This window comes from Rhamphochromis sp. 'chilingali' (genome assembly GCF_963969265.1).
Source record: "Rhamphochromis sp. 'chilingali' genome assembly, chromosome: 18".
Taxonomy (NCBI): Eukaryota; Metazoa; Chordata; class Actinopteri; order Cichliformes; family Cichlidae; genus Rhamphochromis; species Rhamphochromis sp. 'chilingali'.
In genome coordinates, this window is record NC_137945.1 from 9669830 (window position 1) to 9690171 (window position 20342).

The following is a 20342-nucleotide window of genomic DNA, read 5'->3' on the forward strand; positions in this document are numbered from 1 at the left end:
TACACACCATGGTGTATTTATTTTATCCACAGACAGGCAGATTATATTGTTTGTAAAGCTCCTTTTTTCATTATTTGCCTATGAAATAAACTTCCTTTTGGCATTTCTAGGTTAGTTTGGAAGATATTTACATAGTCCTGAGGATTATGTAAATGGTTATTCCTCAGGACTATGTAAATAACTCGATCACCTTTAAGTCACCTTGGATTGTCAGACTTTGAACCTTACACTGGACTAGCAGATGCCTTTTAAACAACATTTAAACTTTTCCCATTAAAAAAAATATCAACAGAGTCTGTATTATTATGGGAGCATGATTCTGGATTTCCAACAAGGTAAATGTTTTCAATGGAGAAAAAAAAAAAGAACATATTTGATGGGGTTTTTGTTCAGGTGAAATGAATGATTGATTGAGCTCTACAGTATTCCCATTATTGAATGATGATACTTTTCCACAGGTTTTCTTTGTTTTAAAGGTGATATACAGCATAAACAACTTCAGAGCCACAGCACAGACCAAAACAAATGAGCACATTAGCCACACCTTCTCACTTCCTTCATGATACATTTATAACCAAAAGCCAAAAGCAACACCCAAATACAATTAGCTCTATGCAATACATTGAATATCTATTAGATGCTGCAGTTACCACCTGTAGAGTTTGCTTGTTTGTTTTTTCAGTTATCTTCGGGGAGGGGGGGGGGGGGGGGGGTTTCAGTGTGTGCCATCTTGCTTTTATATTGCCGTGTTGAGCTTAATGGCCTTCATAAGCATGTGGCTGGTCAAAAGTTTAAAAGTGAGGGACTTGCGACTAGTGACTGGCTGGACCAGCTCCAAGATAAAAAAATCCGGAAACTAAAATTACAACACAAAAAGGAAATATGACCCCAGTGCTCTGCTACTAGTTGTTTTTTCTATAATAATACTCAAAGTCTTTCAATTATAGATTTGTGCAAAAGAATATTTTCTCAGGACTCCATGCAGTTCTTTGGAAAACTAAGTACAATCCAGAGGAATTGAGTGTGTAAGTAGCAGCCAGAAGCTGCTAATCAAATGCATTCGATTAACTGATCATCAGCAAGTTTAAGCACATCTATAAAAGCAGAAGAACTTTGAAAAATAACAAACCTGCACGACTTGGTTGCAAGGTTGTGTTTACAACAAACCACCAGATTTCAAATGTCCTTTGAATGAAGTGGAGATATTTTTCCATAATGCACAGCACCACGTTTGGTGAAAACCAAACACAGTATATCAGCACGACCGCCTCATCTGACAAGCACAGTTGTGGAAGGGTGATGATACGGGGTTTTGTCTCAACCAAAGGAACTGGGCATCTTGTACCAACTGAATCGAAAATTAATGTATTCTAGACTCAAATGTGCCAAGCTGTAGCAGTACTGCTGGCACAGCTTGACTGAAACTGGTTCATGCAACAGTTCAACAGTCCCGAAGCATAGCAGCAAACCTATAACAGAATGGCTGAGAAAGAAAAGAATCGAGGTGTTCCAGTGGCTCAGTCAAAGTTCAGAATACAACCCGAATGAAATGCTGTGGTGACTATTAAGAGAGTTGTGCATAAACAAATCCCAACAAACCCCAATCAACTGAAACAACACTGTAAAAACTAGTGGGCCAAAATTCTCTGCAAGCTTTTAAATCCTTTAGGTCTACTTTCTTTTTCACAATACTGTAGAACTTTTTACAGACTGCTCTATCAAGGCAGAAAAAACAACTTGACAAAAACCTCATCGTTACATATCCATAAAAAGTTCTTTGACTTTCTCCTGCACCACAAGATTCAGTCATGTTTGATCTTTGTACTTTATACAGCCAATTTGCAATTAATCAGATCATGTCGAGAAATGTTATGCCTTGGATTTTCCCTCCTCTGGGCTCCACCAACCCGATCTCTGCAACAACACAATAAACACATTCAGTGATGAAAGTGTTTATCTATAATAGACCAGGACGGTCCTTCCCAACAGTTGAGACCTGTGTGTGTGGGTTGCATTTGCATAGTTTGAAATATATAACAAGCTTTCAGTTTGAGCCTCTTCATTTTACTACCCAGGGACACAACAGGTCAGTGTAACAAGCCTGACGATCGCTGTGCTTTGCTGCAATAAATGTGAACAGCCTCATTTGAAGAACACATCCAGAGAGAAAGGTAGGTTGAATGTGTCATAATGACTTCAAACATACAGAAGTGCACACACATAAACACACACACGGACACACACACACACACACACACCTATCCTTGTCTTTGTTACATTATAGGGCCACCTGTCCAAAACATGCATCGTGGGATCTAACTTTTCTGCTGGTTGTAAAGCACTGAAAAATTAGACCAGACTAGAAACCGCATTCTGGGAACTTGTCAGGTATTTTGTAATTAAAAAATTTGATTAAATATAAAAGTTATTTTCTTTGGTCCCCATACTTATTCTGGTTCCCACCCCATGACTGTGCTAACAGGTCCTTGTCCCCACAATGTAATAAAGACAAACACACACACAGACGCACAGAGGCTGAAACTCATTTTACTTCTCTGATGCTGGGTCGGGTTCCACTCTGGGAGGAGTTTTCTGTCTCGCAAGCCAATCAGGACAAGCGGAAACAGGTCAGGTAGCCGAAGAGGACCTCAGAGAGCGCACAGGCAAGGCAGAGCAGCTACGCACACCAGGAGGTAAGAAAGCACACACTCATTCATAGCCACATGCGCACCTTTAACTCTGTGGGATCACAGGTCTCCTCTGGGCTTCTGGTTGTACATCAGTGTATAAACGCAGATATACCAGCATGACTGCTTCTTTCTGTGTGTTTGTGTGCGTCGGGGTAGAAATAGGCCAGTCCCATTTTAGTCACTGAGATTAGGAAAGGGTGTTTTCGGGACTCAAGTGTCAGGGTTTGATGAAGAGCTAAAAATTACCATGCATCTCATCTCTGAATGCCATATAAACAGATAGATTTGAGTTTCATGAGTAAAATGTTTTATTTTCTGAATGAAGCTGCAGTGAAATTATTTTACTCTTTGGAACATTTTGCTACATGAGTAGATTAAAAAAAATCCAAATGCTTAAATCAGTGACCTCACTTCTCATTATGAATGAATGAATATCCGATAATCTAGCAGACAGTTTCATGGTTCATTCTTAACTGGAGCATTTTTCTGCAATTGTTTAAAACCTTAAAAGCAATTTGAAATTAGGGATCAAGTCATCATAAATATTGCTGAATGAGATTGAATTACATTGGCAGACAAGCTGGATCGTAATTTTTAAAAATTAAGTTTGATCCTAACGTGAGTCCCTTATTTTTTGTCAATCAGAACATTACAATATATGAGAGCTTCTGGTTCATGCTGAAATGCCCTGAATCTATTTCGCATTATTTCCCTGTAAATATAACTTAAGTAAATGTTTGCATCAGCAAATATCATAAAAGCAGCCATAACAGAAGCTGGCAACATTGTGTTTGATTGGTTCATGGTTAAAGCATCAGATTTTTAAATGGTGTTTGGCCCAGTCAGGTACGAGAAAAATCATCTTTTTTAAGTTTACAAAGATCTCACTGTAGCTTAAAAATATGTAAACATCATATATGCAGACGGTGCTGCATTTCAGTGGTCTGCATTTAAAAATTTTAAAAACTTTTGGATCTTATTTGAAGAGTTTTAAAATGAGTGTGGATTATGAATTAATACATGTAAAAAGTGTTAAAGTCACTATGGTCTTGGAGTTAAATGTGTTTTGCTGCTCCTGACTAATCTTGTAAATGTAGTTTTAAAAAAAGAACCCTTTAAAATCTATGCAAATTAAGCTGTTTCCAGTGTTCAGTGCGTCTGTTTGACTGTGTTTTGGTCCGTCGCTGTGTGTGTCCATGTGAGCATAGATAGAAAGCAGGTCCCTTCTGTGTATCACTCGTCTATTTATAGTGAGAACAAATCCCAGATATGAGAGGAATCCTCCTACCACTTACAAGGCAAAGAGAGAGAGAGTTAGTGAGCGTGAAAGAGGGAGAGGGAGAAGGAGAGAAAAGAAAGGAAGAGAAAGAGATGGAGAGAAGACAGGCAAATAGTGCGTGAGGAGTCAAATAAACAAGAGCAGTGGGTGTAAAAAAGCAAGCATCAGAAGAAAGAGTTGTTTCATCGACTGGTAAGTTCAGTCTCCTTTACATAATGTTATGTCTATGTGCTGTGTTTTTATTGGCATGACAGTTGATGGCATTACTGTCAAAGTCATTCAGCTTTCTGTGGCTTTTAAAAGGATTATTATGTAAGTTTCTAAGGAGAACTCAGAGTATGGCAGGGAAAAATTTAAGCCAAATTCTTTATTGAGTTTGGTTATTCAGCAATTGATGTACTGCATTTATTCTTAATAAATCAACAGCCAGCAACTTGGGAAATAAAATGACCTTATGTGATTCATTATTTGGAGAAAGAGGAGGATTTGAAGGATTTGAATGGGATGCAAGATACAGTGTCAGTGTCCCAAGGTCAGCCTACCTTAGCAATCACTGGAAATTCTTAGGTTTCCAGCCATGAAAGTCTAAAGTCCATGAAACCTCAAAATGTTTTCACTTTGCAGAATCAGACTTTATGCTAAGCCAATCATCTCCTATTAAATATTAAGCGTACAGATTTAGGAGCGGCTTTGATCTTTCTGTTACACTCTTGGCAAGAAAGGAAAGAATTTTATTTAAAGTTAGAATGAATTGTTTTATGCATTATTTATGTTGGTATTTCACACATGAGTTTGAAACTGTTCTTGTGTTTCATATCTGTAATCAAAGTGAGACAAACCTATATGCACAGCTGCACCTCTTTAAAGTTTTATTGATGTTCAAGCAAAAACATGCAGGCATACAGACTTTTTCACAGGTTTCATGAAATAAACTGGCATACCACTGTGTTGCATCTGGTTTAAAAAACCTGAAAGCATAAATAATATATTCACCTGTGCCTCTTTGCCTCGTTGCATGACAGACATGAGTGTGCAAAGTGAAAGGGCTTTTCAGACTCTGCAGTGTGGCGTCACTGAGGCGGCTGCTACGGGCAGCCAACATTAATATCATCACGTAGTGGAAATGTGTGTACTGTGTATTTCAGCGGGGTCCATGTTTTTACTCACAAGGGCAGAAAAGCTTTTTCCTTCTTTCGTTTTGTTGTACCAAGGACATTGGAGAAACCAGTCGACATCTGGCCCTCGTAGCTACTAGGAGATAAGATAAATAGGCCGTGGAAACTTTAATGATAGTTAACCACTTGTTGCTTGGAGTGGATTTGTAGTTTATTTATAGTTAAAAGGAGGGGAGCAAGTAAAAAATAACTGCAAAGTGGTGAGAGACACTTTTGTTCCATTTGAAAAGACCCATGTAAGTGATCCTTAAAAGACACACAGACGTGTTTCTACTTCAAGAACGAATGATTGTTAGGTGGAGGAAACAAAGACAGATTTTTGACCTTTGACAAGGAGACTAAAGTTTTATTTTTAATTGCTGTTTGGTTGGGTTAAGAAATTTTGGTTTAGCTTACTTCTAATCTCAACCATATTTGGTTTGGAAAACCATCATCTGGGTTAACATACTCCCTTATACAACATTAAACATGCGCTAGTACGCTTCACTTCCTAGATTACCAGAGTGCTCAGTTTCACCCCATCTAAACAGGCTTTAGTGACTTCTCTGTTTTTTCTTATAGGAGTCAGTCAACTTTGGAGGACGTGAGATATTAGTGAACCAATTATTAGTGAACAAATAATACTGGTTTGTGAATAAGTAATGACATCAAAGTACAGCACTATTGTAGTGGAAGGTTACACAGTCAGACCATCACTACTTGCAACTGTCTATGCTGCTGATAGATATGCATCCATTTACTCCAAAGCGGCCCTAACTACTAGACAGGAGCATAACCTCGTTCAGTACAAGCATATAGACTCTGACCTACATGGGATAAAAACCCACTGCTAGTGTTAACTACATTCAGGCTATTTTCTTCCTTTTAGACTTTTTGATTTGTCTTAATTTCAGTTTAACTGATTAGGATATAGACATACATTGTTTTTAGCATTTTCTTTTGGTTAATCCTTGTTAACAGGACATGGACATGTCCATGAAGATGTCCATGTCCTAGAGCAGAGATTCCAAAAATGTCAGCCCCTAATGGGCCAGGACGGTACTGTATGGGTTGCAGTAATAAAGATTCAATTTGAAATTACTCCATGTGTACAATTTCATATTTCCATATTTTTATTCATTTATATAAAAGTGATTTTTATTTCAATTTTTATATTAATAAAGAATTTTATATTAAAACTGGTAGGTGCTGGTTAGTTTTTTATATTACTCACTACTCTTACCTAAACTTACCACTCTATATTACAGTCTATGTCGCAGTGTCAAGTGGGTCACACATTGGCTTTACCACTTCGCAAACAATTTGGTGGCACCAATGGGAATTTTTGGTTTGTAAGTGGGGTGCAGCTTTCTTGACTGTAAGAATGAGTTAGAGTTAATCCAGCCACTAAAGACGCAGTGACAGCTATGTCCACACATGGCAGTAATTGAAAAGATAGTGGAAACACACAATAAGATAAGCTTATAACACACAACATTGTTTGAGATGAAAGGAGCAAGATTGCTTTCAATTTCCTACACTTTAATTGATGTCTATTTTTAGATTGCACTAAATAACCAATACGTGCCTTGCTCGCCCCGGTAAAACAGCTGTTTCTGTCGTAGGTTCTGCTCGTGTTGTGATATAAATACATTTGGCTGAAAAAAGTTCATAGCAGTAAAGGTGGTGAAGCAGCACACTGGAATTTTGAAGAGTTTCCCTCTTCAGCTACAACTTTATAGCAATAAAAACTGTACAAAAGTGACGTTTATCATTCACACTGCTGTGTACCGTGTTACATTACCAAACTACAGAATCTCCAAGAAGAAATTTGACAGTAGTAGTAGAAATTTTTCTATTTTGCCTTTTTTTTTCTATTTTACCTTTACATCAATCCAAAAGTCATCCCAAAAGTGAAATTGAGGTACTTTTATACTGGCAGTCACTCTGTCTCCCTCTCATGAATGATTCAGAGAACAGTTCCTCTGCCTGCTTAACTCCCCAAGAGTCGCTAAGCAACTGAAATGGTATCCCAGGCCGTGAAAACCACAGGAACTGAGTACCAGTGCCCCCAACATGCATACACACGCTCACAAGTACACAGAACAAAGATCCAACACACCTGAATGTCTGTGATCTATGCTTCCTGCAGGTCAGCGGACTCACCAGGGGGATTATGTCCAAACCTTCGACCAACGTTAAGGCCCTTCAGGTAAAAGTTTGTTTTTTTCCATCTGTATGCACAGTAAGGTGGATGTGTCTTCAAAAGGTTGTGTGTTACCTCCTGCATGATATTAACTTTACAAAAGTAAAGGCAGAATAGAAGACAACTGAAATGCACAGTAACTCTTCCTGCTCCTCAATAAAGACAAATTCAGGTTTCCACATTAAAGTATTTATTCACGAAGGCAAATGCTGAGTTTAAACTGTGCATATACATTATCAAGGCGTTGTTAGTGCAGGGTTTTAGCAAGGCGAACATATGCAGAGCAGTTTCTTTGTGTTGGTGGCTTTCTGTGTGTTTCCTCCATCAGCTCACTTCTCATTGTGCTCATTTTCACGTCTAACCATGGGATAGGCATCAGAACAGAGTTTCTTTTTTTATTAACAGTACAACCATGAGGTTCACAGTTCAGTTTCCACCAAAGAGTCCATCATCACTTTATCACAAAGAAAAAAAGCAATGCGATTTCACATTATAAATGTTTGGATGATAAAAACCTCTTTATACTTCAGTGTCAGCAGCTTTGCACGTTTTAGCTCATCAATAACAAATCTTTTAATTGCTTTAGCTTCAAACATTTTCAAAAGGTGGTTGCAGACAGCTATTGTTTTCCATTTATTAATTATTGCCTAAATACCCTTTAATATTCCATCAGATGATGATTTTCTGCATTTAGGTTTTTTTTTTTTAATTCAACTTTTGTCCTTAGCCTCCTCTTAGTCTGTAAGACAAGTCTAGAACTTTCAGGATGTCTATTTGCAACCTGTTGCCAATTCAATGTCAAGGAACAAAGATCTTGGGAAGAGCCAACACATGCATGGACGATAGTCATGTAAAGATGATGGTTATACAAAGTCAATGTAGTCAAAATCAGTTTGCAAATAAGGATAAAAGGTTGTAAATTAAACATGTTCTGTGTTTTTTTGAATAAAGACATTTAAAATGAACCCATAGGGAAATTTTGCATTGTTACAGAATAAGCGTGATAATGACAAATGCCTTGGTAGACATGGTTACAGAGAAACATTTGCACCCTTCAAGCTGCAACCATAGGCTGTATTGGTGCATACAAGTAAAATACAAATATAGCACTAGAATTTAACTTAACAAAAAGTGGGACAAAGACATTTTTGTAATTGGCCATTAATAGATAAACCACATAGCAAACCATAATATTTGTTAGATATCTATATTACAAAATGCCTCAAAAGCAAACTTCCCTCATAAGCTGTACACAGACATACTTACCTGCTAATTATTGTTAAATAAAAGACTAATAAGTACTAAGATTTCACTCACCAAACAGATTTGTTGTACCGCACACAGTGGACCACATTATTAAATTAAAATGCTTTGAAGGCACCGACAACACTAATAAAGTGGACAGGTCCTTGTCATGACTTAAATTAATGGAGATCAGCCTTGCAGAAAGCATCTGGTTGCCTATCTATGACTGGCATGCTACCTATACCTGTAATATTAGAATTACTTGAAAAAAGAAACAAACAAATAAAAAAACTCTGTACAGCTCTTATGAATGGATGAATTAGCTCGAAAGACCCAAAACACTACAGGAGTTTTCTATACCAGGGTGCAAATGTTTATTAGTGCTCTAAAGTTGACCATGTTAAACATGTAACTCTATGAGGGAATGAATCACCTTTGAAGCCACCCTCAAGTGGCTTTGGCACCTTCGTTTTCCATGTTGCCCTAATATTTCAACCTCACGGGTTGCCAGAGATTCAGGAGCATTAGCAACCATGTAAAAGGAAGAAGATGATGTGGAATCAGAAAGGCCAGCATAAATGCGAGAATATTATAGGGGTAAAGTACTAAGTCAGCTGAGCATCAGTAAAAGCAGGTTTTCACAACAGGCTCTGTTTATAGCTGCTTCAGAGAGCAGCAACAGTTTGACTAAGAAAGCAACTTTAAAAACACATACGCAAGAAATGGAAACCAGAGGCTGTCTGAGGGAATTCAGTTGTTAAGCTTTTGAAAACAGTTGACAGTCAAGTAAATTAAATCAAATCTGTAGTTCAAGTCTTAAACTCGGCTTGGTAATTCAGTTTAACATATTCCTATATAATACAGACATAATGGTACTACAATGTGGAAGTAACAAGAAGTCTGGCTATTGAGCTTATTTGTATGTTTGTTTGTTTTTCTCTCAACAGGATTAGTCTGTGAGTCTGTTTTTCTTCCATTTACCTGTCAGATACTGAGGTCTTTCTTCTTATCTAGGCTTTCCTTTCATGTTCACATAAAGTTATAACAACAGCTAGTCAGCAGGCAAGCTTAAAGGATTAGTTCACCTTCAAAAAACATTAACAGAATCAATCAAAATGCGGAGGTATACTGTAGTTCAGTCTCAGCCTCTTCCCAGACTCACAGCTAGTGTTGACTTTATAGGGTATCGTCTCAGACAGCTTCTCTCACACTTCTACTTCACATACTGTATATGTGGATGTGGTTAGCAACAAGGTTAATGGTGATAAATAAGTAGAGGTTTGGAGCGTTGGTGCTGTTATTTAGATAAAAAATGGTCTGACGTGTGTTGCATAAGCTGTTTGGCGAAAGTTCACACATACACTCTACTTTATGCAACAGCTGTGCCCCTACAAAATGTGGAATTTACCAGTGTTTTCTTGCCTGGTTATTGCTAAGACTATTAGAATTATTAAAATGATGAGTAGAAAATATCTTGGATCTAAACTTTATGAGGAATGAATGAAAGACTTGTACATGCACAGGGAAACATATGAGGTTAAAACACAGACTTAACCTCTTAATCAGCTGTTTAAGTGTTATATTATATCTTGCATGTGTTTCTGTGCTGTACTGAAGAGGTATTGAACAAAAGAGAACATGCCAAATCACATGTTTTCTAAACTTAGAACTCTGTATACTTAACTTTGCAATCAGATAAATATTTAATTCATGTTTATCTAAACCTCAATTCATTAATCGTAAAAGTTAAACGTGAGTTTCTATAATGATTTTCCAGCTGGCCAAATGTGGCAAATGCCTTAAAATTTCAGTCCCCATGTTATGTAGGAGCTCAGTCTAGTTGGCTGACTTTATGTCACTTCATGTTGTATTACTTTCTTTCGTCAAATTACTGGGAGTAACTTACTTGAATCATTAATAGTTTTAATAGTTTTGTTGTTTTTCTTTAAAAATTTGAGAGAAAATCAGGTTACTGAGATATGTATGCTTGGTCTGCTTTGCCCAAATGTCTAAAGCTGTTAAGTTTACTGTCACAGGAAGTCAGGGGGGAAAAGCTGATACTAGTGGACATTTAAAATTATTGTTGTCAAATACATAAACAAAACTACATAACTACAAAGATAAACTGAAACTGAGATGGTTTATGGGGATCAACTGGGCATTTTCGTATCCAAATAAATCAGGTAAATCTACTGGTTTGCTCTCAAAGTTCATGATCTTTTAATGGCTGGTGGAAAAATAAAAGCCTGAGCTGCAATAAACATTTTCTTCCTATGCATGGGAGGCTCAGATTGAATTACAGCATGTGGTTTTGTTTTCTTGAAAATGGATTTTGAAGCGCAATGACTGAATTTTCATTCTGGGGTGAAATATTCCTTTAATCTTTGGGTTGTGCCAGTGGTGTGCAAGGACATGAATGCTGACGGCACGCCAAGCATAAAGACAACAAACGATTCCAGCCAAAGCAACGTTACAGTGATACAAACATATCAGCAAACATGCTGCGAATGAGGCGATTTACCTTCCCTCACCAATCTCAAAACCTTAACGTCTGTAAAATATATAACTCTTTCATAGAACAACATCCACAGACATCGTTAACACACATCACACTCCCACTCTGTACAGCTGTACAATGTGAGCTTATATACAATACATTACAGTACAAATACAAAACACATCAAATCCAGGTGGTTGGACGTTGGGGCAGGCAGCAGTAGAACATCGAGTTAGCAGGTAGATCGTTCTTATCTGTGTGTGTGTGTATGTTTGTGTGTGTGTGTGTGTGTGTGTCTGTCTGTCTGTCTGTCTATGTTTAAGCATGTCTCTCCCAATTTTCATAAAAACACAAGTCTCTTTTTAGGGACATGATGATAACAAGGAAGCAGTGGTCATAATCAAAACATTGGGTTTTGAGGAAACAGCAGAAGCCTGAACGCACGCACGCACGCACGCACGCACGCACACACACACACACACACACACACCGCAGACAGTTGAGTATCAAGTGTTGAAAGGGTCTCATTGGCTGTTTTTGCTGTCATTCAGGCTAATTTGAACATCCCGATGGGAGCTCTGCGTCCAGGGGCGGGACATCCTGTCAAGAGAAGAGAGGACACAGTAGAAACAGAAGAGGTGAGATAACACATTTCACACCCAGTCCACTGGTCTGCATTTTCCTCATCCCCACTCTACCCACACCTTAATGCCAGTGGGCAAGACAGACACAGCTTGTGCCAGCTTGTGGAGCTGATGCTTTTTCCCCCCCCCACAATGTGGTCACATTTAAATTGTAAATTCAACATACGCATGACCACCTCAGGGATCTGCATATATTTACAACTTGAATTTTCCTGACCCAAATGAGCTGAATATGGATACAAATGTATGCTAATATCGTCTTGAAAACTAAAAAAATAAACTCAGACATTTCCTAGTTTGGCTCTATTCCACTTTTGTGCTTCTAATGTAAGCTTTTATTGTACAATTAGCATTTCTTACTAACTACTGTGTATGTGTTGCTGAGTTTTACATATTTAAAAGGCCAATCTAGGGAATAGCTTTGCAAATTAACTTGGGCTATAAATGCTATAGTGTGTGGCATGGCAATAAAAGAAACATTTCCTTAACTTTGTTTACTTATTCTAAGCAGATTTTATTTTGTGATCACTTTATAACACAATATAGTATAATATAAGATATAACAAAAAACTACAAAATTAATTTCCTGAGAACTGCATTTAATTGACATTAAAAAGGAACTAGAAAGCTACTTTCTAGCTACACCTTTTTATTCTTATTTTACTTATCTTATATTGGCCTTCTATGAGGCTCTTCAGTTTATACTCTAGCGGACACAGGTAGTTTTTGCTGCTGTCTCTTTAAGGCCTTTCCTAAAAGCTCACATTGTTATGAATAGGCATCTTAAGCAGCAGCTTCCATTGCAATCTGTCCCTTTATAAGATGATGAAGTTTCTCTTTAAATATAGGTAAAAGCAATGCTGCCATCACCTCACACACAATTTATTTTTTTAAATCAGGATCCTTCACCTCCAAGCGCTGCAACCCAGTCACCAGAGGAGAAGAAATTGCCAGGAGCAGTGAAGCTACCTGGGCCTGCTGTTAACCTTTCAGAGATACAAAACGCCAAGAGTGAACTACGATGGGTCACCAAGGAGTAACATGTAGGTTTGATTGTAGTTCCCTTCATTTTTGCAAGATTCCAAAGAAAATAAAACTTCATCAATACACTATAAAAAGGAAAATTATTTTCTAAAAATATTATATAGGATGTGCAAGTTAATCTCTAAACTTCCATAAAGTTAAATTTTTAATGTAATCTTTAAAAGGAAAAATTCCAAAACCAGGAAGAAAAACACTAAAACTATATTTTAAATAAAATGCAGTACCAATAGTATTGTAGCTTTAGTTTTTGAGTAGGTACACAGTACCTAAAAACAGTAAAAAGTTTGATTTCAATCACGCTTGCAAGTATGGTTGTGCATTGAGTTATAAGGAGCTTAAATTCAAAATAGGGGCCATTTATACAATTTCTACTTGTCCCTTACCTGGTAATATGCGTACTTATCAGAACCCTTTCCTGACAGCACTAAAGTTTCCATCGATACTATGTAACAGCTGCTTATTTTAATATTTGATATTTAATGCAGGTCTTTTGTGTGATGCGTGATGTAGATAGGCTGGGTTTATAAAGTCCAGACTAAAAGATGCAAATTGCAACCAAACTACTGAAAGGAAGCACAAATACTGCAAATACTTTGTGGAGGATGCAAATCCAGTTTGAGTGCAAGAAAAAAGTCAATCATTTGCTAACGTGACAAACGTGTACATGTATGTACAAAAGTGTACATATAAAGACAGAGAAGCATACTGTGTTTGATGTTACTGAGAAAAAGTGAAGAATACTAAGGTTAAAGTCCTCCACAGTTAACATGTGAGACATGTCTACAATTCCTGTCCAATTCAGATTTTTTCATTTAATTCAAGTTTATTTATATAACACTAAATTGCAACAACTGTCACCTCAATGCATTTTGTATAGGAGGAAGAGACTATACAAATTTCTGGAGAAAACCCAACATAAAATTCTACGAGTAAGCACTTTGTGAAGCTGTGAAGGAAAAACTCCCTTTTAACAGGAAGAAACCTGCAATACAAACGGGCTCAGTCATCTGCTGTGACTGGTTGTTGACTGAGGGGAAAGAAAAAAGCAAAGGCAGACAGGAGAAAACACAAGCTGAGAGAGAGAGAGAAGACAAAACTCTGACACACTGCAGCGGTATGTAAACATGTGGGGAGTGAAATAACGTGAGAGAAGAAGTGCTCAGTCCACCACACAAAGTCCCACAGCAGCAGTAGTGGCTCAGATCCAGCCCTAACAATAAGCTTTATCAAAAGTAAAGTTTTTGGTCTATTTTTAGAAGTAGAGAGGATGTCTGTCTCCCAAATCCAAACTAGGAACTGATTCCCTTAGAAGAGAGTCCTGGAAGCTGAAGGCTCTGCCTCCCATTCTACTTTTAAAACTATAAGCAAGCCTGTAAAGTGCTCTGTTAGGATAATATGGTACTAGGAGGTGTTTAAGATATGATGGGATCATTGAAGATTTTGTATGTAAGGATAATGATTTTAAATTTGACTGTAATTTAATGAAGATAAGCTAATGTAGGAGAAATATACGTGTCCTTGTCAGTACTCTCCTTATAGTGTTTTGGATTAACAAATGTCTTTTCAGGTAAATTTTAAAACAATCTACAAATTAATTTGTGAACTAGCTTTTCAGTATCACTCTGAGACAAATTGTTTCTGATTAGATTATGCAAGGTCCTAAATCTTAAATAATGCAAGAAAACAGCCTTGTAAAATATTGCCTAAGGGAAGCATGTTTGATAAATGATACTGGACCCAGCACAGGACCCTGTGGAACTCCAAAATTCCCTTTCGTGTGTGAAGACAGTACATTTCCTTTAACATATCCTAATCTCGGTAGTAAAATACTGTGGTCAGTGATACTGTATCAAATGCTGCACTGAGGTCTCACAGGACTGCAATTTAAGAATTTTTGAAATAAGGAAGGTTGGAGATAATTAACAAAGACAGCTGGGTCAAGTAAAGGCTTTTTACAGTAGTGGTTTCATTACAGCTACCTTGAATGCATCAATTATTGGTAAGATTTCTTTGTACAATCCTTTTGGAATTAGATCTAATAGAAGTAGACTGTTTTGTTTGGTACATCTAGGTAAAACTAAGTCTTGCAGTAAATCCTACATTCATTGGGGTTTTAATATTCAGTTTTATTGAGGCTATCTGAAAGTGTTACTGAGTGTGGTTTTGCAAGTTAGGGTAAACTTGACCTCATTTCTAGCTCTGTACTTTTATTCTTGGACTCTACCAGAGTAGGTTTACATCTGTCTTGGTGCAACTCCTCAGTTAATCCACTGTCCTCTTCCTTTAATGCCACCTTTCCTTGAAGTCAGCACTTGGCTGCCTTTGTTTCTGCAAACAAAAGTTACTTCTTGTAGAGTCATAAAACAAACTGTAAACCTCCTAGAAAACATAATTAAGCAGTCTTGAATCAGCAGCTTCTGAGAATCTGACCCAGAAGATGAGAGTGAAAAACGCAAACATCCACAAAAATGAAGATGATAGGAGATTTTTTCCATTTGGTAAATATTATGCTCATTACCTTGTAATTGTGGTATAAAACAGTGGATTTAGTCTTTTAATCACAAGCTCTATAAAACAGCGTCCCTTTTAATAGGTGAGGGAAATTTTCTGAAATGCTGACTGGCCTGAAAACACTGGATACAGAGTTACGTATAGCATAATGCTTTTCTGCAGTTGCCAAGTGCTCATGGTCACTTTTACCATATTAAAATCAGCTTACAAGAGTTGCTTAGTTAAATTTAAATACGCTATTTGTCTTCCATGAAACAGTGGTCACAAGCCATTCAGCCTGAATATTAATACAACACATCATTTCAGCGACATAAAGCTAATTACACCTTCAGCTATTCACTTGTCTACATAGCTTTTTATAGATCTTCATCTTTTAGCATTAGCCTAGCTGAAAGTTGAGCTGCATTCTGAGATTTGTTTTTAAACAAAATACTTCTCCTTGAAGCAGTTCAGGTTTCTAGGGTTTAATCCCCGCTTTTTTAACCTCCTCCTAGTGTAGCCAGCTGTCGGTCACTGCGGCTAATTAAAGAATGGATAAGCAGTGAACAAACTTTCACAGTTGGAGCAGGTGGATGGGAGCTATGTGCCTGAGGTAACCATATTAGGGAGATCCACTCTCACTAACATCACAAAGGGCCAAGAGCAGAAAAAAAAACAGCTGGAGGCCAACTGTTTAGAGCAGTTTGAAGCCTGAGCTTACTTGGACTCATGCTGACCCTTACTACTTGAAACTCTGACCGTGTTTAATATGAGAATCCTCACTATATAACCACTATATAAGAAGGGTTATGTGCAGAGTTGACAATGTCTCCAAACTGTTTGAAGAGTTCATGAATGACCACGAGAGACACCTGTAAGAATATCAAACACATCTTTGTCTAGAGCAAAGATATGTAGAGTTAAAAAGTCACACTGGCATCTTGCAACAATTACAGTCTGTGATATAGTGTCTTTTAATAAATATTTAGCGCTGCTTTATTTTTATTTTTACTTTTTTACCTCAACTTTGCACACACTGATATTAGCTAAAGTATGTCTCTTTGATGCATGGTAAGAGAACAAATGGTGCTATTGTATATCTTTTACATCGTACCCTAACCGGATACTCAAATTGGTCTACTCATATCTCTGTAAATGTGTGCCATTTGTATGGTGCTGGTGAGGATACGCAATAATTACTTGCAGTAGTTGCAGTTCACCACATGGAGTCAGTGTGGGCCGCTCAGCCTTTTGGGTCAAGCATCGTGTGTGTTGATGCCTCTGTGTGTGTGGGGGCTGGACAGGTTGAGTCAGATGCTATATTTATACTTTATGGGTGTGTGTGTGTTTTAGAAAATGAGTGTGAGCGCTGAGTGGCAGTCTGTGCTGCAACTTTCCCAGCGGGACACAGAAACCACAATATCCAAGCACTGCGGCTGCTGTGCCCAGCCCAAGCCACGTGGGTGTGCTGTGTAGGTGTTCTAAATGAGGGAGAGAAGAGATGGAATAACAAAAGCAGAAGCTGGTTTAAGTTTTAACATGGAAAATTATTCCAAACAGCAACAACAACAGCAGCCACGTACTAGCTGTTTAGTATTCTGCACAAGGGAAAAAGAAAAAGAATGTAAATTTAAACTGGTTTCATAATAGAAGTTCATAGATATTTATTAGCTTGCATCTACATAAACTATATAAACACTATCCTCATACATCTGTTATCATGATTATTGTTATTATTGTTTATCAGTTCTTTATGCAGTTTATAAAGAACACACTATGGAGACACAGATACAGCACCTCTAGCAATTTTCATTCCAGTGTTCACCTGAAAGTCAAACCCATCTGTGTTTGTTTACCATTTTTTCCCAGAGTTGTGGATATTAATCTGCTGCTAAAACTGCCTAGGTTCTTTGGCGAAAGGTTTTCCACAAGATTTTGGAAGCTGCCTGCAGGGATTTGCTCTGTGCAAAAAGCATTGGACAGGACTGTGGACACGAAATTCCACTCAAAACTGGCAAACGCTTTTATTTATGAATTTGGCTTCATGCATGGGGAAACTGCCTTGCTGAAACAGGCCGGAAATTTCCCAAAACTGCTGGCACAGAGTTGGATCACTTTATTAACTAAATTATCATTGTTTACAGCAGCATTATGAATTTCCTTTACAGGAGCGAATGGGCCTCAATTTACAAAACAGAACCCCAGATGTGAAGTAGAGAAAAGTATGGCTGTCCAAGTACTTTTGGCCAAGAGCTGAGAAGCAAATCTCTGACCAACATTAGCCGAAGACAAAAAATCAAAGCAAAACTTGGAAAAATGGATTTCTTGTTTATTACTTCAAGAATATGAGGCAGGCTTTTTGAAGGGTCAGCATCGCTAATTGCGCATGAGAATGTTTCTATATTTCAGCTACCAGTAGTAAACTGGCCTTCTCTTCATCGTCTAGAACGTCACAGACAGTCTGTCAGAGGTCGGCAGCTCTGAGACGGCTGATAGCAGCCAAAGAAAATCGCTCACCATGCCTTTATCTGCCTGTTTTCTTCCAGGATTCTCCAGCCAGGCGGAGAGGAAAGCAGATAATCTTCATAGACACAGACTTGCCCACTGACTCTGAAGAATGGCAAAATACAACCCCAATCCCAACATGTTTGGAGATACTAATGCCTCAGTTTTTATAAACTCTCCTCCAATCAGTAGTTTAACAGAAATATTTATTTATCTTTCCAATTAAATCATAATTTATACAACAATTTCAAATATTCTTGACAGTCTTGCTTCAGATAATATACCATTTACCTGGACTTTTAGAAGTGAGTGACTTGTGTTACAATTACAACATACTGTTTAGCATATTATCTGCTTTTCTGTTAAGTAGATGGTTAAAAAGGACATTTTATTGACAATGAATATAAATTCGAGGAATCCATCTCAGCAACAAATAAACTCTGTGGCGACACTTCAGCTGTTCACCACTGATTTATATTGATACTTTATATTGATACAATAATAAATGTTTCCTTTGTTAATGTTGTATGTGGGGTTTAAGGTCAGCTGTACTGCTTTTGGGGGAAATAATCATACGTTTGTTGTTTATTGTGATGTTTCCCAAAATGTCTTGAAAAAACACTGCAATAAATCAAAAAGGTTCTAAAAATCCTGTCCAAACTCGGTTTATCACTTATGCCTCCATCTGTTATAGCAAAAGACAACAGGAGTGCAAGTGTCTTAATATTACTGATAGATGCCGACGCTACAGTATTGTTTGGTTTGTTTGTAATGTTAACCAACTGTGTAATAAGAAATGAGATTTCTAAAGACCTACAGCTGGATAAATGAAGACAAGGGTAATTTTAGCCCATTGCTGAGTGGGTTTAGGCCAATATGTCATGTCCTAATATAGATTTTGAGAGTATAACTGTAATGTTACTGTTAAAATGTTGAGGCGCAACCATGTATCATACACAACTAAAGTTTTATGGATATAAATTTAATGTTACTGTGATGAAATAAAAAAATTATGACACTTTTATGAGGTGTTTTAAGTGCATAGACAAACCACCAGATCATTTTAACGTGTTTGCTAGTGACACATAAAGTGTGTCAGGAAGGGGGGATTTGGGGTTTAAGTTGAAATAAGGGGCTTTATGATCATGTTAGGACTTTCTGGGTGTTTGATAATTTAGCTATGATAAAACTTACTCATAAGTAATTGCTTTTATGCTTAAACTTAATTGATTGAAAATCCTTGTTTTGTTTTCTCTTTGATTTTTTTTAGTAGAATAAGTGAAAGGTGACAGAGTGTAGTAAAAGGTCAATGTAAAAACAAAATGCTTGCAGAGACAGATAACAAGACGTTAAGACAGTTTGCTTGGAAACTTTGCACTTGTTTGTGATCAGATAAGAGAAGAAGAGAGCTTCTTAAAAGGGTGTCAAAAGTGCTGTTTACCCAAGTGAATAACATTGAAGATTATATATGTATAAATGATTGTTTATAAACACATTGCAATCGTGCTCATAGGAGTTTCTACTCAGTCATGTGGAGGTCAAAAGCTTATAGGAATGGCTTATAGTACAGAGGGGTAAATGCAAAAACACGCTTACACACATAAATAATAATTAGGCTAATCCTTTTGATTAGAGAGTCCCGAACATGATAGGTTGAACCAAGTTTGAAGAATTAAGAGAACAATTGATCAACACAATAGGTTATGGAGGCGTAGCAGGGGATGAAGGAAGCGCGAGACCAAAGGGAACCAATCACAGAAAGGGGGACCCCAAAAGAAGCACAGAGCACAGAGAACCACAGTTCCAGAAAAAAAGAAATATTTTTTTTGACTTGCTGGTTTTTATTGGTTAACCATTAATAACCTCGTAATCCTGATGACCTTTGTTATCCTATTTTGAAATGTTTCTTTTGTATGTTCACTTTGTAACTGCTGATTTGCTTTGTTCATGTGCGTATGTCACCTTAGCACTTGACATTAGTCTTGTCCTTTAGAAGAAAATATCATCTTCCTGGTGGAGTTGACAGCTTGGGTATATTCGCTAACAAAGACTGCCTAAGCACACCGACAGGACATGACAGTAGTTTTCAGGGTGACATATTTAAAATGGATTATATCCTGGCTGAGACTTCTGGTCTTTTCATGTGGGTGTCAGGAGATTGGCAGTAAACAGAGTGTGACACTGATTTTAAAAAGAAATAGTCTGCTCAACCTGAAACTCTGACAAAACCAAATTAAAACTTCCCATTTACTGTGATGGAAAATGTAGCCTGGAGTGTTGTTTTCACATTACTTGCAGTGCCTGAAGGGGGGGAATGAACTCTGGTATCTCCAGCTGTAATTATTTTTGAATTATGTGCATATGTAATAGGAATTTTTAGGGGGTTTAGGTAGAACTCAGGAGCACGACAATGCAGACTCACTTTAATCATGACCTAAACCTTCAAATCCTACAGTTTGAATGGGCCACATACCACTGCATTTCACCACATATCCATCCTGACATCACTGTGCCCTATTGAAGACAGATAAATACACACACACAGCAGCTGTAGCTAAGTTTAGCTTCCATCGGGTCACGGTGGAATA

At 37.5% G+C, this 20342-nt stretch overlaps 1 protein-coding gene across 2 annotated transcripts; it reads left to right on the top strand.

The window, feature by feature from the left end:
• The first annotated feature begins 2642 nt into the window (after window positions 1-2642).
• On the top strand, window positions 2643-18403 carry smpx (small muscle protein X-linked). Of its 2 annotated transcripts, none has more exons than XM_080864817.1 (5): window positions 2643-2693; window positions 7276-7335; window positions 11623-11709; window positions 12615-12758; window positions 17796-18403. In XM_080864817.1, exons 2-4 carry the CDS (start codon window positions 7300-7302, stop codon window positions 12753-12755), a joined length of 264 nt encoding a protein of 87 aa, XP_080720943.1. In that variant the 5' UTR covers window positions 2643-2693; window positions 7276-7299; the 3' UTR covers window positions 12756-12758; window positions 17796-18403. The 2 variants fall into 2 exon arrangements, with proteins under 2 accessions (XP_080720943.1, XP_080720942.1); XM_080864816.1 differs by lacking the exon at window positions 2643-2693 and adding an exon at window positions 4004-4161.
• Window positions 18404-20342: the final 1939 nt, after the last annotated feature.

What these genes read in the sequence shown, in the direction of transcription:
- smpx (XM_080864817.1), top strand. Translation starts at nt 7,300, where the DNA reads ATGTCCAAACCTTCGACCAACGTTAAGGCCCTTCAG. An exon ending in CCAACGTTAAGGCCCTTCAG is followed by an intron (nt 7,336 to 11,622) that starts GTAAAAGTTTGT and finishes GCTGTCATTCAG; the next exon opens with GCTAATTTGAACATCCCGAT. An exon ending in ACACAGTAGAAACAGAAGAG is followed by an intron (nt 11,710 to 12,614) that starts GTGAGATAACAC and finishes TTTTTAAATCAG; the next exon opens with GATCCTTCACCTCCAAGCGC.